This window comes from Colossoma macropomum, unplaced genomic scaffold (assembly GCF_904425465.1).
Source record: "Colossoma macropomum unplaced genomic scaffold, Colossoma_macropomum, whole genome shotgun sequence".
Taxonomy (NCBI): domain Eukaryota; kingdom Metazoa; phylum Chordata; class Actinopteri; order Characiformes; family Serrasalmidae; genus Colossoma; species Colossoma macropomum.
Genome location: NW_023494786.1, coordinates 25,753,106 through 25,766,103, shown reverse-complemented (window position 1 = coordinate 25,766,103; position 12,998 = coordinate 25,753,106). Strand labels below are relative to the sequence as shown.

Below are 12,998 nucleotides of genomic sequence, written 5' to 3'. Positions count from 1 at the left end.
CATTGAATTTACTCTCAGGCCAAATATTTAAATATATGTTCACATTAATCAAATCCCTCCTGGCTGTTACACAGTACACTCTCCCCTACTAACAACTTAGGCCTTTCTGATGAGGTGTACTCCACTCCGCTCAGAAAATGAGAGCTATTGTGACAGCATCTTCACTCTGGCAACTACCAGCGTCAATACTGCATCAATAGCTCTCACTCCAGCCAGCAGTGAGTCGATATCTTGGGAGGTTCCGGTCATTCTGAAGCTGACTGCTCTGGTGGCTTGGGAGAGTATCACTGACTGACTGACCACAGGGCAGAGTGAGGGACAGCGAAGTCCTAAACTGTGGTCCAGGGGCTGCCATTGGCTTACCCACAATCCTCCTTCTCCTCTCAGCATGCTGAAGAGCAGCTTCAGCTCCTTCACTGTGATACTATAACTGGCCAGCACTCCCAGCATGTCCACCAGCAGATCTGATAACAGAGAGAGAGAGAGAGAGAGAGAGAGAGCGAGAGAGAGAACGAGAGAAAGACATAGTGATAGTTCTGCAAATATTCAAATGTACACAATCAGTCAACCAGCCTGCACATCTGTTGTCCAAAGTTTACTGGAGTTATTAAAATAAATATTTTCAGATGGTCTCTGACATTTGCACAGTGCTGGAACTCAGCAAAAATATCTACAGATAGAAAACTTGTGCTTTCAATGTGACGCAAAGCTTTCAGATAAGGACCTACACTTTCGCCAATCCTAATCCAAATCTTAGCCAATTTTTATTGATTAGTGCCGTGTAATGTCTTCATTTTACGCTTTGTCGGGAGCGTGGTCGGGACTGAGCATAGGGCGAAGCCTCAGCAGCTACTTCAGAAAGAATTCACATCGCTGACGGTAAGAAATGACACGCAGTGAAAATATGCAGACAGAGCAGGCGAGAGCACATCAATTACAGGAAAAAGGAGGGCATCAGTATTTGTCATTCATAAACGGAAAGGAAAATTTAATATTCCTCTAAACTGCCATTCATTCTCATTATGGAAACAGACTGCAACTAATGAGATTTTTCCCTCAATCTCTCTCTCCTTCCTCAGCCTGGTAATTTTGCTGTGGAGGAGATATCAACTTAATCCATACCCCCCCACCCCCCACCCCCCCATGTGTGTTCTAAGGCTACCGCAGACATTAGCAGAGAACGTAAATCTACGGCTTTGTTTGCATCTTCTCCTGCTGTTCAGAGCAGCTTTAAATGTGTTATCTCTGACCTTATACGCAGAACGGTCATGTTCCATGTTCTGTTTATTACGCCACGTGGCTCTAAAGCTCAGATTACAGTCTGGAGAGAGGAAAAAGTGCAGTGGAATCAGGATCAGCTTCTGCTCAGCTCCAACTGAATTAGCCTGAAGACTAAGAGACCTGAATCTGCTTTCTTTGGGAATAAACCTGTGCTATGAATTACACACTTAATGTAAGCTGTTCGTCAAAAGTTTGGGCTAACTTATCTAAATCATATTAATTAATGTCTTTGTCTGTTTGCAATAACTTAAAGGGACATTCTAACCAAAATAAAAACATAAAATAACCATTGCTTTACACATTGTAAACATGTTTACTCACTTTCTGCAGTACAATAGAATAGTCAAAAACTAGAAGAAAAAGCTTTCTGAACACATATCTTGAAGTTTGGAGATACTACAACTGCTTTAGGGTAGGTTTATGGTGCCGGGCTGATTTAAAATGCTTTTTTATCACTATTATTTGTTATTATTTTTCTATACCTCATGAATGCAAAAGGAAGACAGATGGCTAACACTAAGGCTAGGAAGGCAAATATCTGTATTAACTGTGGTAACTGTCTTTAAATCATCACTACAATGGAGAGAATGGATTATCTAAATAACAGAAATGAACTGTCAGATACCTCAGTTTGGCTTTTTTCATCAATTAAAAAAGGTAAAAACACGTAACTGGTGTCGATTCTGTGGTTACTAAAGACAAAATTGCTGTTTTTGTTTTTATTGTTGTTTTGTCTTGTTTTTAGTTTTTAATTTTATTTTGTTTGACGACCAAGGGCAGAGTTGCAAATACTGCTAGCTTTGTTTGTATATTCTCAGTGTCTAGGCTAGCAGTCAGAATTGGTTGACGCCACAGGGATTCCCAATGATTGTACAACATATTTTTGCATGCTGGGTATTGTAGTGAGAGAACACTGATAAACAAAAGCATGAAAACAATAAAAATCAAATGGATGAAGCTGAGAGAGAGTCAAGTCTTGTGTCTCTAACTAAAGCAATTTAACTAAACCTGTTAGAATATCTATACTGAACGCACTGAATGCTTCTGTCTGGGTTGGTCCTGACTGTGTACTTGTACATCTGATGTGGACAGAAAAGGAGTCGCTCTGTTCCCTTCTAGTGAGCACTGTATTTTTGCATTTGTATTTTCAGTAAACCTCAAAATGAGCAATAATTATAGAAACTTGTCACTGTTTAAAAATGATCTGTACCTTCTGAAAATAATTAATTTGCCAGATTTGCTTTTTCTTGTGTTTCTTTTTTCTTAAGCTGAAATTTCACATCATCAATCTAGAGTTTGGGGGCCTCATGTATTGAACCTTTTGCATCAGTTTCATTTCAAATCAGATGCATTCTGCCCATTATGTACTATAGTGTCGGTGAGCTTGTGGTCTTAATGGATTAATGGGATCATGACCTCAGATGGCATTTTGATGTTGAATTCTGCAAAGAAACTGCTGGAAATACAGCAGCTGCCTTTCAAAAGAACACTTTACCAAAAAGTAAATGGCAGTCTTGGAATGGCCTGCTTTAAATAAATGCCACTTGGTTTGACATTTTGTTTCCTAACACAATAAACACAAATGCATTTTTTAGTATGAGACAAATGTCCAAACTTTTTGGGGCCACCGCCTGTATTTGAGGGAGGATTGTACAAAATGTGGGAAAAAAATTGGGGCTGATTATAAAATCCACTCAGTTTACTACAGTTTGAACAACTAACAGTGGTTGGTTTTACTTTTCTATTGATTTTCTATTGAAGTTTTAAAATCAAGTGTAAATCTGTATTAGTGTCTCAAAAGAATGTTGTTTGGAGGCTTCTTTTAACAACAGGAGTGGCAATAGCAACTAGATGGATAATAAGCTGAAATAATATTTACCAGCAAAATAAGATTATCTTAAATCTCAAGATCAGATGCAAAACATTCCTCAATGCTGCTACAATACACACACACAGTCCATCTTATTGTTTCCCAAATTCTACAGTAGAAATACAACCCCATAAAATGTTTTGGTGGGGAAAACAATGTATTAACACCACTATCACACTAGCGGTTAGTTGACGGTCCTGCGCGCAATCTGCACTCCTCAGAACAGCCTTAGTACATTGAACATTGCATGTTAGTGCATTTCAGTTGTAGTAAGTCATTTAAGGGAAAGTCTAAGTCGAATTGCAAGTCAGTTAACATGCGACTCAAGCGTGACTCAAGTCTGAGTCGTTAACTCGAGTCCCCATCTCTGCCATCCACAGTCTTGGTCCTCAGTATATTCTTCATTTCTACAGCCCTGCGTGTACACTTAAGTCCTCTGAGGCTGGTCTGCTCGTGGTGCCTGGTTTCAGATTGTCCTCAGTGGGTGGCAGAGCGTTCAGCGTAATAGCTCCCTCTCTGAGTAACTCTCCCTTAAAGGCTCCACGATTTCACTCTTATTTCAGCTCAACTCAAAACCTATTTACTCAGTGCTATTCCTCTAACTACACTCTCCTGCTGAAATGTCTGGTGCTTTTCTCCACTGTATGTTCAGGTCCCCCATCTGCACTGTTATCTGTCTCCTATTTTGTCACTTGCTGCTCTGTTTATTCTTGATTCTCATTCTGTTCCATGTTTTGGATGGTTTTGTTGTGTTCATGGATTTTGTAAAGTATGTTTGATACACTGTGGAAAAGATTTGTTGCTTAAACTTTATAAAGTAAGTATGCTGACTGCCATAACGTTTTGAGTTTGTTAAACAACTAATGGGCAGCACGGTGGTGCAGTGGGTAGCGCTGTTGCCTCATAGCCTCACTGGGTTCGATTCCCGGCCGGGCGACCGGGGTCATTTCTGTGTGGAGTTTGCATGTTCTCCCTGTGTCTGCATGGGTTTCCTCCGGGTACTCCGGTTTCCTCCCACAGTCCAAAAAAACATGCAGTCAGGCTAACTGGAAATGCTGAATTGCCCCTAGGTGTGAATGTGTGTGTGATTGTATATGTATGTCTGTCTGTCTGCCCTGCGATGGACTGGCGACCTGTCCAGGGTGTATCCTGCCTTCCGCCCAATGACAGCTGGGATAGGCTCCAGCACCCCACCGCGACCCAGAAGGATAAGCAGTTTAGATGATGTATGTAGGTATGTATAAACAACTAATACAGTCATCATTGTAAGCCAGGGGTTCCCAACCATTTTAACAGCATGGACTGATCTGCAGCCCACAACAGTTGTTGTGGTGGGGTGGTCAATGTGATGCCTTTGATTAGCCTATGAAGGCCTACCACACAATCACGGCCCACTAACGTCCTTATTTTGTACATGACATTATGATTGTAAGCGGCAAATAATACATTGAAACTAAACCAGAGTGAGCTGCTACACACACACTCAAAAAAGACGGTTCTTCAAGGGTTTTTTAGTACAGAAAATGGTTCTACATAGAACCATAAACATGCAAAGAACACTTTAGATGATTGAAGGGTCCTTTCCATCATAAAATGCTTCTTCAGATTAATGGAGAATGTGCTGTATATGGTTATATATAGAGCCTTTTTGAAAAGGGTTCTATATAGCACCCAAAAGGATTCTTCTATTATTACAAGCCTGACATGGTAACAATAGAAGAACCCTTTTTGGTGCTAAATAGAGCCCTGCACAAAAAAAGTTCTATGTAGAACCATCTACAGCACATTCTCCATCAATCTGAAGAATGCTTTCACAGTGCAAAGAACCCTTTAATCATGTAAAGTGTTCTTTGAGTGTTCATGGTTTTATATAGAACCATTTTCTTTACTAAAATCCCTAGAAGAAGTGTCTTTTCAGGGTTCTTCAGATTGATGGAGTATGTGCTGTAGACGGTTCTATATAGAACCTTTTTGAAAAGGGTTCTATATAGCACCAAAAAAGGTTCTTCTATTATTGCAAGCTTGACGTGCTAACAATAGAAGAACCCTTTTTTGTTATAGAGCCCTGTACAAAAAAGTTCTAATAAGAACTATCAATCTGAATCTTCCCCTTAATCATGTAAAGTGTTCTATATAGAAACCATTTCCTTTCCTAAAGAACCCTTGAAAAACCCTTTTTTTCAAGGGTGCAGCTTGCCTAGTAAAAAAGGCTACCTCAATAAACATACAATGGTTTGAGTGCATCATTTTATAGTGGCTGCATTTCAGGAATGTGCTGCATACTATGGAGAACAAATCAGCAAACATTTCCTAAACTGGTAGATATTTGTTGATTTGCTGTATATTTGGCTCTCCTGTTGATTCTCTCTTGAATGTCCAGCTCCTTTGGGCAAATCTACCTTTCATCCACTATTTTCTTTAACGTGTGGATCAAGTTTTTGATTAAAATATGCTTTTTTATGTCTTGGTATTGTTTTCATTCTTGCATTTGATGTTTTTTTCAGTGTTTGCAGCTCCAGTAAAATATTTATTAATATTTTTATTCATGTTCTTCACTTACATTAGCCTTCAGCTGAAAGCAGCTTCCAGCAACCTACACACATGCACAAGGCCATACAGAGATGTGATATATGCTTATTTAAAATCCCATAAAATTTAATATGAATAATTAAACCTTAAAGAAAAATATTTTACTGACAATATTAATTACATTAATGATAATAATGAAATCTTTTCAGCAGTGGACTTCAGCAGAAACTAACTCCCATGCCCACTGCCACATTGCAGCCCAGTATCAAGCGATTCACAGCCCAGTGTCGGTCCATGGCCTGGTGGTTGGGAACCTCTGATTTAAACCACCTTTGAGCCAAGAAAAGCCCAAAATTTGAAGTGACATTCCAGCCTAAAACTAGCATTTAATGTTATGTTTTATGTTATTTAATAGTCTGTGGTGCAGCATTGCATCCCTGAGCCTCATAGGTTTAACAGAATTCATTATTTTGTATTTTTTTTTCACTACAATACCCAGCATGCATTACACAAATACACCAGACAGTTATTGGGAACTCTTCTCCTCCACTTCACTCCTATAATCCTGACTGCTAGCATAGTCTGACATAGAAGCTAATAAACACAGAAGTGACATTCAGTTTCCCATTAGTATCCGGCTTCCTTCTGCGTTAGCCGGCTTGCGGAAAAAGGGAAAAAAAATACTTTTAACAGCCCACCCTCCAGTACCAAGCCTAAAATATTTGTAATTTCTCCCACCTTCAAGATACATCATTGGAAGAGCGTTTTTCCTCGTCTTTAAACCAGATAATCTTGCTCTAGAGACTATTGTTCACCACTGTAAGAGGTGAGCAGGCATGTTTACAGATGATTAATGCAATGATCATATTTTTCATTGTGGTCAGAGTATCCCTTTAAGAGGTTAAATAAAACATGAGTGTGACATAAATAAACTCGAAAAAGAGCAAGTCCACTGCCTAACACTGCATATCCCAGGGTGGCTCTAAGCTGCTTGGGTATTCTAACACTCACCTGCGATCATGTCGTCAACAGAGCTCATCTTCAGCAGCACCAGCTGGATGAGCCCCACCTCCGTGCTGGTCTGCAGGTTGCGCACGCTCTTGCGCAGGATGGCCGTGAACATGCTCCAGATTTCCGCCTGGCACGTCACCTGGCAGTGCTCCAGCAGATCCACCATGCACACGATGCTCTCCGCATCCTGGATGATGAAGTTCGTCTCCAGGTCAAACTCACCGCCCACCAACTGCAGGGGACAGCAGAAGATTGGACCGGTCAGTAGATTATTGGCACACCAAGAATGGCTAAAAATATCATATGTGGATCTTTCAGGCAGGGAAATAATCTCATATCTCAGTGAATATTCTACTGCCCTTTCTGGTCCTTCATAACAATCATCATTAGCATAGCTGTAAACAATAACCAATGATTTTGTTCTCGTACTTCATCAAGCATGAAATTGACCGCTTCGGGTCTTGCCTCGCGCACAGCATAGCCTTGAGCCTTCTTCACTTGAGACCAGCAAAGCAGGCATGTGGAAAATAGGCTGCAAAATCTTGCAGTAACATTAGCATGATAAACAGACAATGGCCTTACAGGAACTGGCAGCTTGGAGGCTGGTGACGTGGCGGAATTGTTGAGTGTTATTATTCCACCAAGGGAGCTGCAGAAGGATGCGAATCAACTCTTATTGTCGCTCAGCTGCTGGAAATTAGGCTCCCAGCTAGATTGTTTGGGGCCCTCTGATATGACTGACAGAACCCCTTCCACTGTACTCATCTCTCGCAATGGAACAGCTGATAGGCGTCACGACAAACGCTCTGTCTTTCTCGCCTTTCATCTGACGGGCAATTTGCATGGCGGCGCAGAGCGGTGTCTGCAAACTGAGAGAAACAGGAGGATGAAAGACAGAGGAAGATGGGAGATTTACTGATAGCAAACCGCCAGTTTCACGATCTGTGAAAACATCCTTCTGTCAGTTTGTTTAGCTGCTGACAAATTTTCTAGAACGTGCAGCGATTAATGGTTGAGATCAAGTCAAATACAGAGGGATGGAAACAAAGGATGAGAACAGTTCAGCAAAAATGACATCTATAGACGTCCAAACAAAACTTTGTATCGCCAAATTTGTAGTTGAAATGGAGGAAGGAAAAACTTTAACTTTATATGGAACCATTTCTATAGATCCATTCACCAGGAAATGCAAAGTGTTGTCAGTGTTTACAAACAGCACAAAAACACTGACAACACACTGTAAAAAGTGGCTCGTCAGAACAACCTAAAAAATTGCTTCATGTGGTAACAAGCAATTGAACTGGTTTTATTCAACTAATAAAAAATACCTTGATTGAAAGAATCGTTCATTCAAAGTATTTATTTAGGTTGAATAAAACTAGCAAATTTTCATGTTACCACATAAAGTCATTTTTTTGGGTTAATCCGACAAGCCATTTTTTACAGTGTATATACATTATGGTGCAAAAGTGAGAGAGCAACATTTAAATGGCAATTAAGTTATTTATTTTTCAGGAAAATTAGATGTAAAATAATTCACTTGCACGTAAGGAAGGAAAAAAACAAGAAAAACAGAAAATTTCCAAAACTAGAGTTTAAAAAACTAAAAGCTACATAGAAAATGGGACTCCCAACAATCATGCAAGGTTGGGTAGACCACTAAAAACTGTCCCTATCAGATAAACAGAACTCTCATCTGTAAGAGAGAGGAGAAAATCAAGCTCCACTGTTGATTCAGATCTGAAAAAATCCACAGGTGTTTCTGTCCATCCTTCCACTGTGAAAAAACAACTCAACACTGAGTCTGAGAGGATGTGTAGCTGTTAAGAAGACTTTATTGAGAAAAAGAGACAGACAAAAAAAAAGAAGAAAGCTTGAGTCCCAGAGTCCAGACCTCAACATCACTAAATGTGTTTGGGATTACTTGAATTGTGAGAAGCAGAAAATGTAACTAACTTCTAAGACTGAACTTGTGGGAAGAATATCCCTGCAGATTTCTTTAAAAACTGAAAGCGAGTCTCCTAAAAAAATGAAAGCTGTAATAAAGGCTAAGAGAGGACACACTAAAAATGAAAAAAATCGATATTACATTTAATTGTTGAGGCTTCAGTGTAATTTTCTGTTAGAGGTTTTCTATTTTTTTCCCTGAAAAACGAATAACTTGTACTTGGTTTTGACTGGAAATTGGTGGGGGGGGGGGTACACCAGCACCAGGGTTGGACACCACTGTTCTAAAGGAAAGGCTCCTGCAATCTGTGTCATATAATGAACCATCGATCATGCAGTACACCTGTCTGTAAACATCTGCAATGATTATGTTTCTCTATGCATTTATTCAGGTACTTCATCATCCTGATATATTTTGTATGAACCATTTTTAATTGCTTTTTTTGGTACATCAGCATATTCTATCACCAAGATTTGCCATATGCTGTGGATTTGTGCTAAACAGCCCACACCTGGTTAACAGCTGACCATCATATTAATCAGTAAAGCAACTTATCTAAAGTCCTCAGACTTTAATTTCTGACCATTTAAAATTGTATTGACTGGTTTTATTGGTTAATTTAGAATTTAAAAAACATAAAAATACATAAAATCAGTATCAGTATCTGTGACAAAATGCTCATATCACTCAAGCCCTAATACATACAGTCATATGCAAAAGTTTGAGCACCCCTGGTTAAGGTACATGCTTTGTTGCTTTTTCTAAGTGAAATTTTTAACACAAATTTTATGTTGATATATCCTCTACAGAGTTATGTGGCATGTGGGATATGTGAGATAAATATGGCATTTTTCTGCATATTTCAGTGCACAGTTTCTATTTATTCATATATTTTAACATATTAGAAAAGCTTAGCAGACCAGCAAAACATTTAATTAAACCAGGGGTATTTCAATGTTTCAATCAACTCTATATGGCTGCTTGTTGAAGAATGGAAGAGGCATAAGAACCAAGAGGGGAGTCATTAAGTGAATCATCTATCCTCTATAAAAGAGCTGAGTGAACATGTGTTATTTAAGCAAAACAATAAACTAAAGTCTGGCTTTGACGCCATCCTGAATTAATCATTATGACGTGAAACTGTCTGGCCTGCTTCACACTCACGCAGACCTATAATCAGCCTGAAAACTACAGAGAAAATGTTTCCTTTTATTCCACTGTTGGAAGAACATATTTGAGCCAAAGGCTGAACACAGGAAACTTTTGTTCTCTAAAAATAACTAATAATTGTCTAGAAATGTTCTACAGTGCCTGCATAAGCTACTGAGTCACCGTATGTCTCAAGCACTACCGCTATTACAATTCAACTCGACACTGGCAAAAAGAGGGCAAGCTGTTCGTGGTCTTTGGAACAGCATCACTACAGTATCACTCACCTTCTACATTAGGCAGGGTGTGGCATGTCATTGGTGGGCTTATACAATGTAAACCAATTCACATGCTTGTCTGAGTGGACAATGAGAACAGAACTAAAGACCTAGCAACATTTTCCAGCTCTATGCCTATAGTCAGCCTGCTAGAGCCTGGCTGATATCCAGAGCCAACAAAGGTTAAGGTTCCACAGATTTACTGGCATTGGTGAAAATCTTTGTGATTCATAAGTGCCTTTATGTGAAGAAAATGCAACATTTGTAAGGATGTTAATGGTTATAGGGTTTTATGGCAGCCTTTATAGTGACTGCTAAGTTGGCAATCACCAATAATTGACTTTCAAAGGGCAAATATTGTTAAGGTTTTTTATATATACTGTTCACTTTCCAGTCCAACAGTCCAAATATGGAAACTGAGAGGCAAAAACAGTCCATTATGAATTCACTGTTTTTATGATGTCAAGTAAAACATTACATTTACCTACACTGGCCAAAACAGCTCCAAAACACTAAGGTGTGGTTTCTCAACTACTGGGCTGTGGACCACAACTGGACTGTGAAGCACCTTCTGGTGGTCCTCATGTGGGCATTACTGAGTGGGAGCAAGTGGTCTGTTGTGATCCATCAATGGCACGTTGTGATAAAAAATCAATTAAAAAAATAATTCACTTAAAACTGTGCATGTGACGTTAATATGTAAAAATGTATGTCGTGGTCCAAAAAACTCCCGCCAAATCTCTGACTTTTAAATGATTATTTCAGGCTTTACAGGGTACAATGGCAAATGCACACCATATGCTACTTCTTTCAGATCAAATAAAAAATATTACACAGCGCTGCTTTAAAGGCACAGTTTATTTCTAAGGGATAAAGAGAGGTTGTAAAATGGTCTTGTAAAAACGAATTATGACTGTTTTTGGTACATAAAACCTCACAAACATTATAAGTAGACCCCAGTGGTAAAAAAGAACATTGTAGGATAAGGGCCCTTTAATACAGCAATATAGTCTGAACTAGTTGACTTGAAGACTAAAAATCAGAGGTCAACAATCTTGGTGTGGCTCCAGGTTTCATTGGAATTAAGCAGAAGCACATCTGATTCCAGTTGGTTAATCAGTTGGTCGTAGTATCCAAACAGTAGATAAGATACATGAGGTGTGCTTCTGCTTGGTGTGAATGAGAACCAATAGCCACACCAGCCCTTTGTGGTTAAGACTAGTGATCCTTGCTAAAGATCATCATGCTTAAAATAAATATAAAAAATAAATATTTCAAGCCTAACCCAGCAATGGAAATAGAAAAGTCTGTACGTCACTGGACCTAACTGTGTACAATAGTGTCTTTCAATTCTATCATGTGACTCATAATGTAAAACGCAGCCACTAAAACCGCGCAGCCACTCACTCAGATGTATACATGCTGTTTTTTCCAAAGACAAGGTGACATGAAACTGAATGACACTGAGTGGATGGCTTTCTGCATCTTAAGAGCCATTTTCCTGGCTTCACCATCGAACTGCGAACCAGCTCATACAGGGCAAATAACATCACTGTCATTTGTGCAGTACTTCATAATCTGGTAATCGACTGGGACGAGCACTGTGTCCCACAGTGTCCCATAGTTTCCCTCTGGAGTCTTAAACACAGGTCGTCTTTAGCTTCTCTGAACAATACATTCTGAAAAAAAAAGCCTAATCAAGACTGCAACGATTTACACTTCCTCTAGTTGAGTGTGGTACTCCAGTAAGCAATATAGCATTAAATTAAAACACACTGTAGAGTTCACAAAACATTATGACGAAAGGTATTTAGGCCTAGGTATGGAGTTCATAAAATATGGAGCTGAAAATGCACTTCAATTACAATAATCTTGGCTTAAACCTCTGTTAAATTATGTCTTTAGCAGGTTTAAGATAAACCTCAGTTAAACTACATATGCAGCACCATCTAGTGACAGATGTGTGATTTTTCAATGACATCAGCAATTGTGTTTAAAAACTGCAGCTTTAAACTGCAGCTTTCAAGGACAAAGCAACAGAGGTTAACAACACATGTAACTCATTCAGATTTAAACTCAGGTTAAATTCTAAAGCACAGCTGAATTAATGACACTGCAGTCGCCCCTGAGTTTCTCAAGTTTATTTAGTTATTAAGAAAGTTGACTATTGCTATGACAGCATTTTAGGGCCACTGTTAAAAAAAATAAAAAGAGTAGACTTCGAGAATGAAGTCGCAATATTTCGAGAAAAAAGTCGTACTACTTCGAGAAAAAACGTCGTACTATTTCGATAATAAAGTCATAATATTTCGAGAAAAAAAGTTATAATATTTTGAAAAAAAGGCATAATATTGCGAGAATAAAGTGGGCTGCCATAACGCGTTGGGGTCTCAGTTGCACTCACTCCTGTCTGCTTGTGGATCGATCATTTTGATTATCATTCTCACTGTCTGTGAAACTTGATGCCCTCTTTGAATGGCGCGGAGATGTAGCCACCGATAGCCGTGTAGACAGTCAGTACCTGCGATTCTCCTTCAACAAAACAGACAGACAGTTTCCTCCGAGTCCATCTGGCTCTTTATGATAAATAAACACAGTTTCCTGCACAGCCGTTTCAGCCATTTCTTATACTATAACAGGCTGGTGCTGATGTGCCAGGAGAGACAGGGAGACTGAGTATATCTTTATGGGTAAAATCGATATGAAAGTGTAACTCCACCAACTCCTCAACGCCCCTTATTTTGACATGAGGAGGTGCTGCCTTCCCTTTGCAAAGCCTTTGGCCACAATATAACGACTTTTTTTCTCAAAATATTACAACTTTTTTCTCAAAATATCATACCGTACGACTTTATTCTCAAAATATTACGACTTTTTTCTTGAAATATTACGACTTCATTCTCGAAGTCTACTATTTTTATTTTTATTAACA

At 39.1% G+C, this 12,998-nt stretch overlaps 1 protein-coding gene across 1 annotated transcript in view; it reads right to left on the bottom strand.

Annotated features, from left to right (window-relative positions):
* The window catches only part of LOC118826373 (neurobeachin-like), a 228,458-nt gene that overhangs the window by 107,446 nt on the left and 108,014 nt on the right, over nucleotides 1-12,998 (bottom strand). Inside the window, exons 4-6 of the mRNA XM_036597338.1 lie at nucleotides 7,434-7,560; nucleotides 6,692-6,923; nucleotides 364-464 (exon numbers count right to left, since the gene is read on the bottom strand). Coding sequence (XP_036453231.1) covers nucleotides 364-464; nucleotides 6,692-6,923; nucleotides 7,434-7,560 — 460 coding nt within the window. The remainder of the gene's footprint in view (nucleotides 1-363; nucleotides 465-6,691; nucleotides 6,924-7,433; nucleotides 7,561-12,998) is intronic.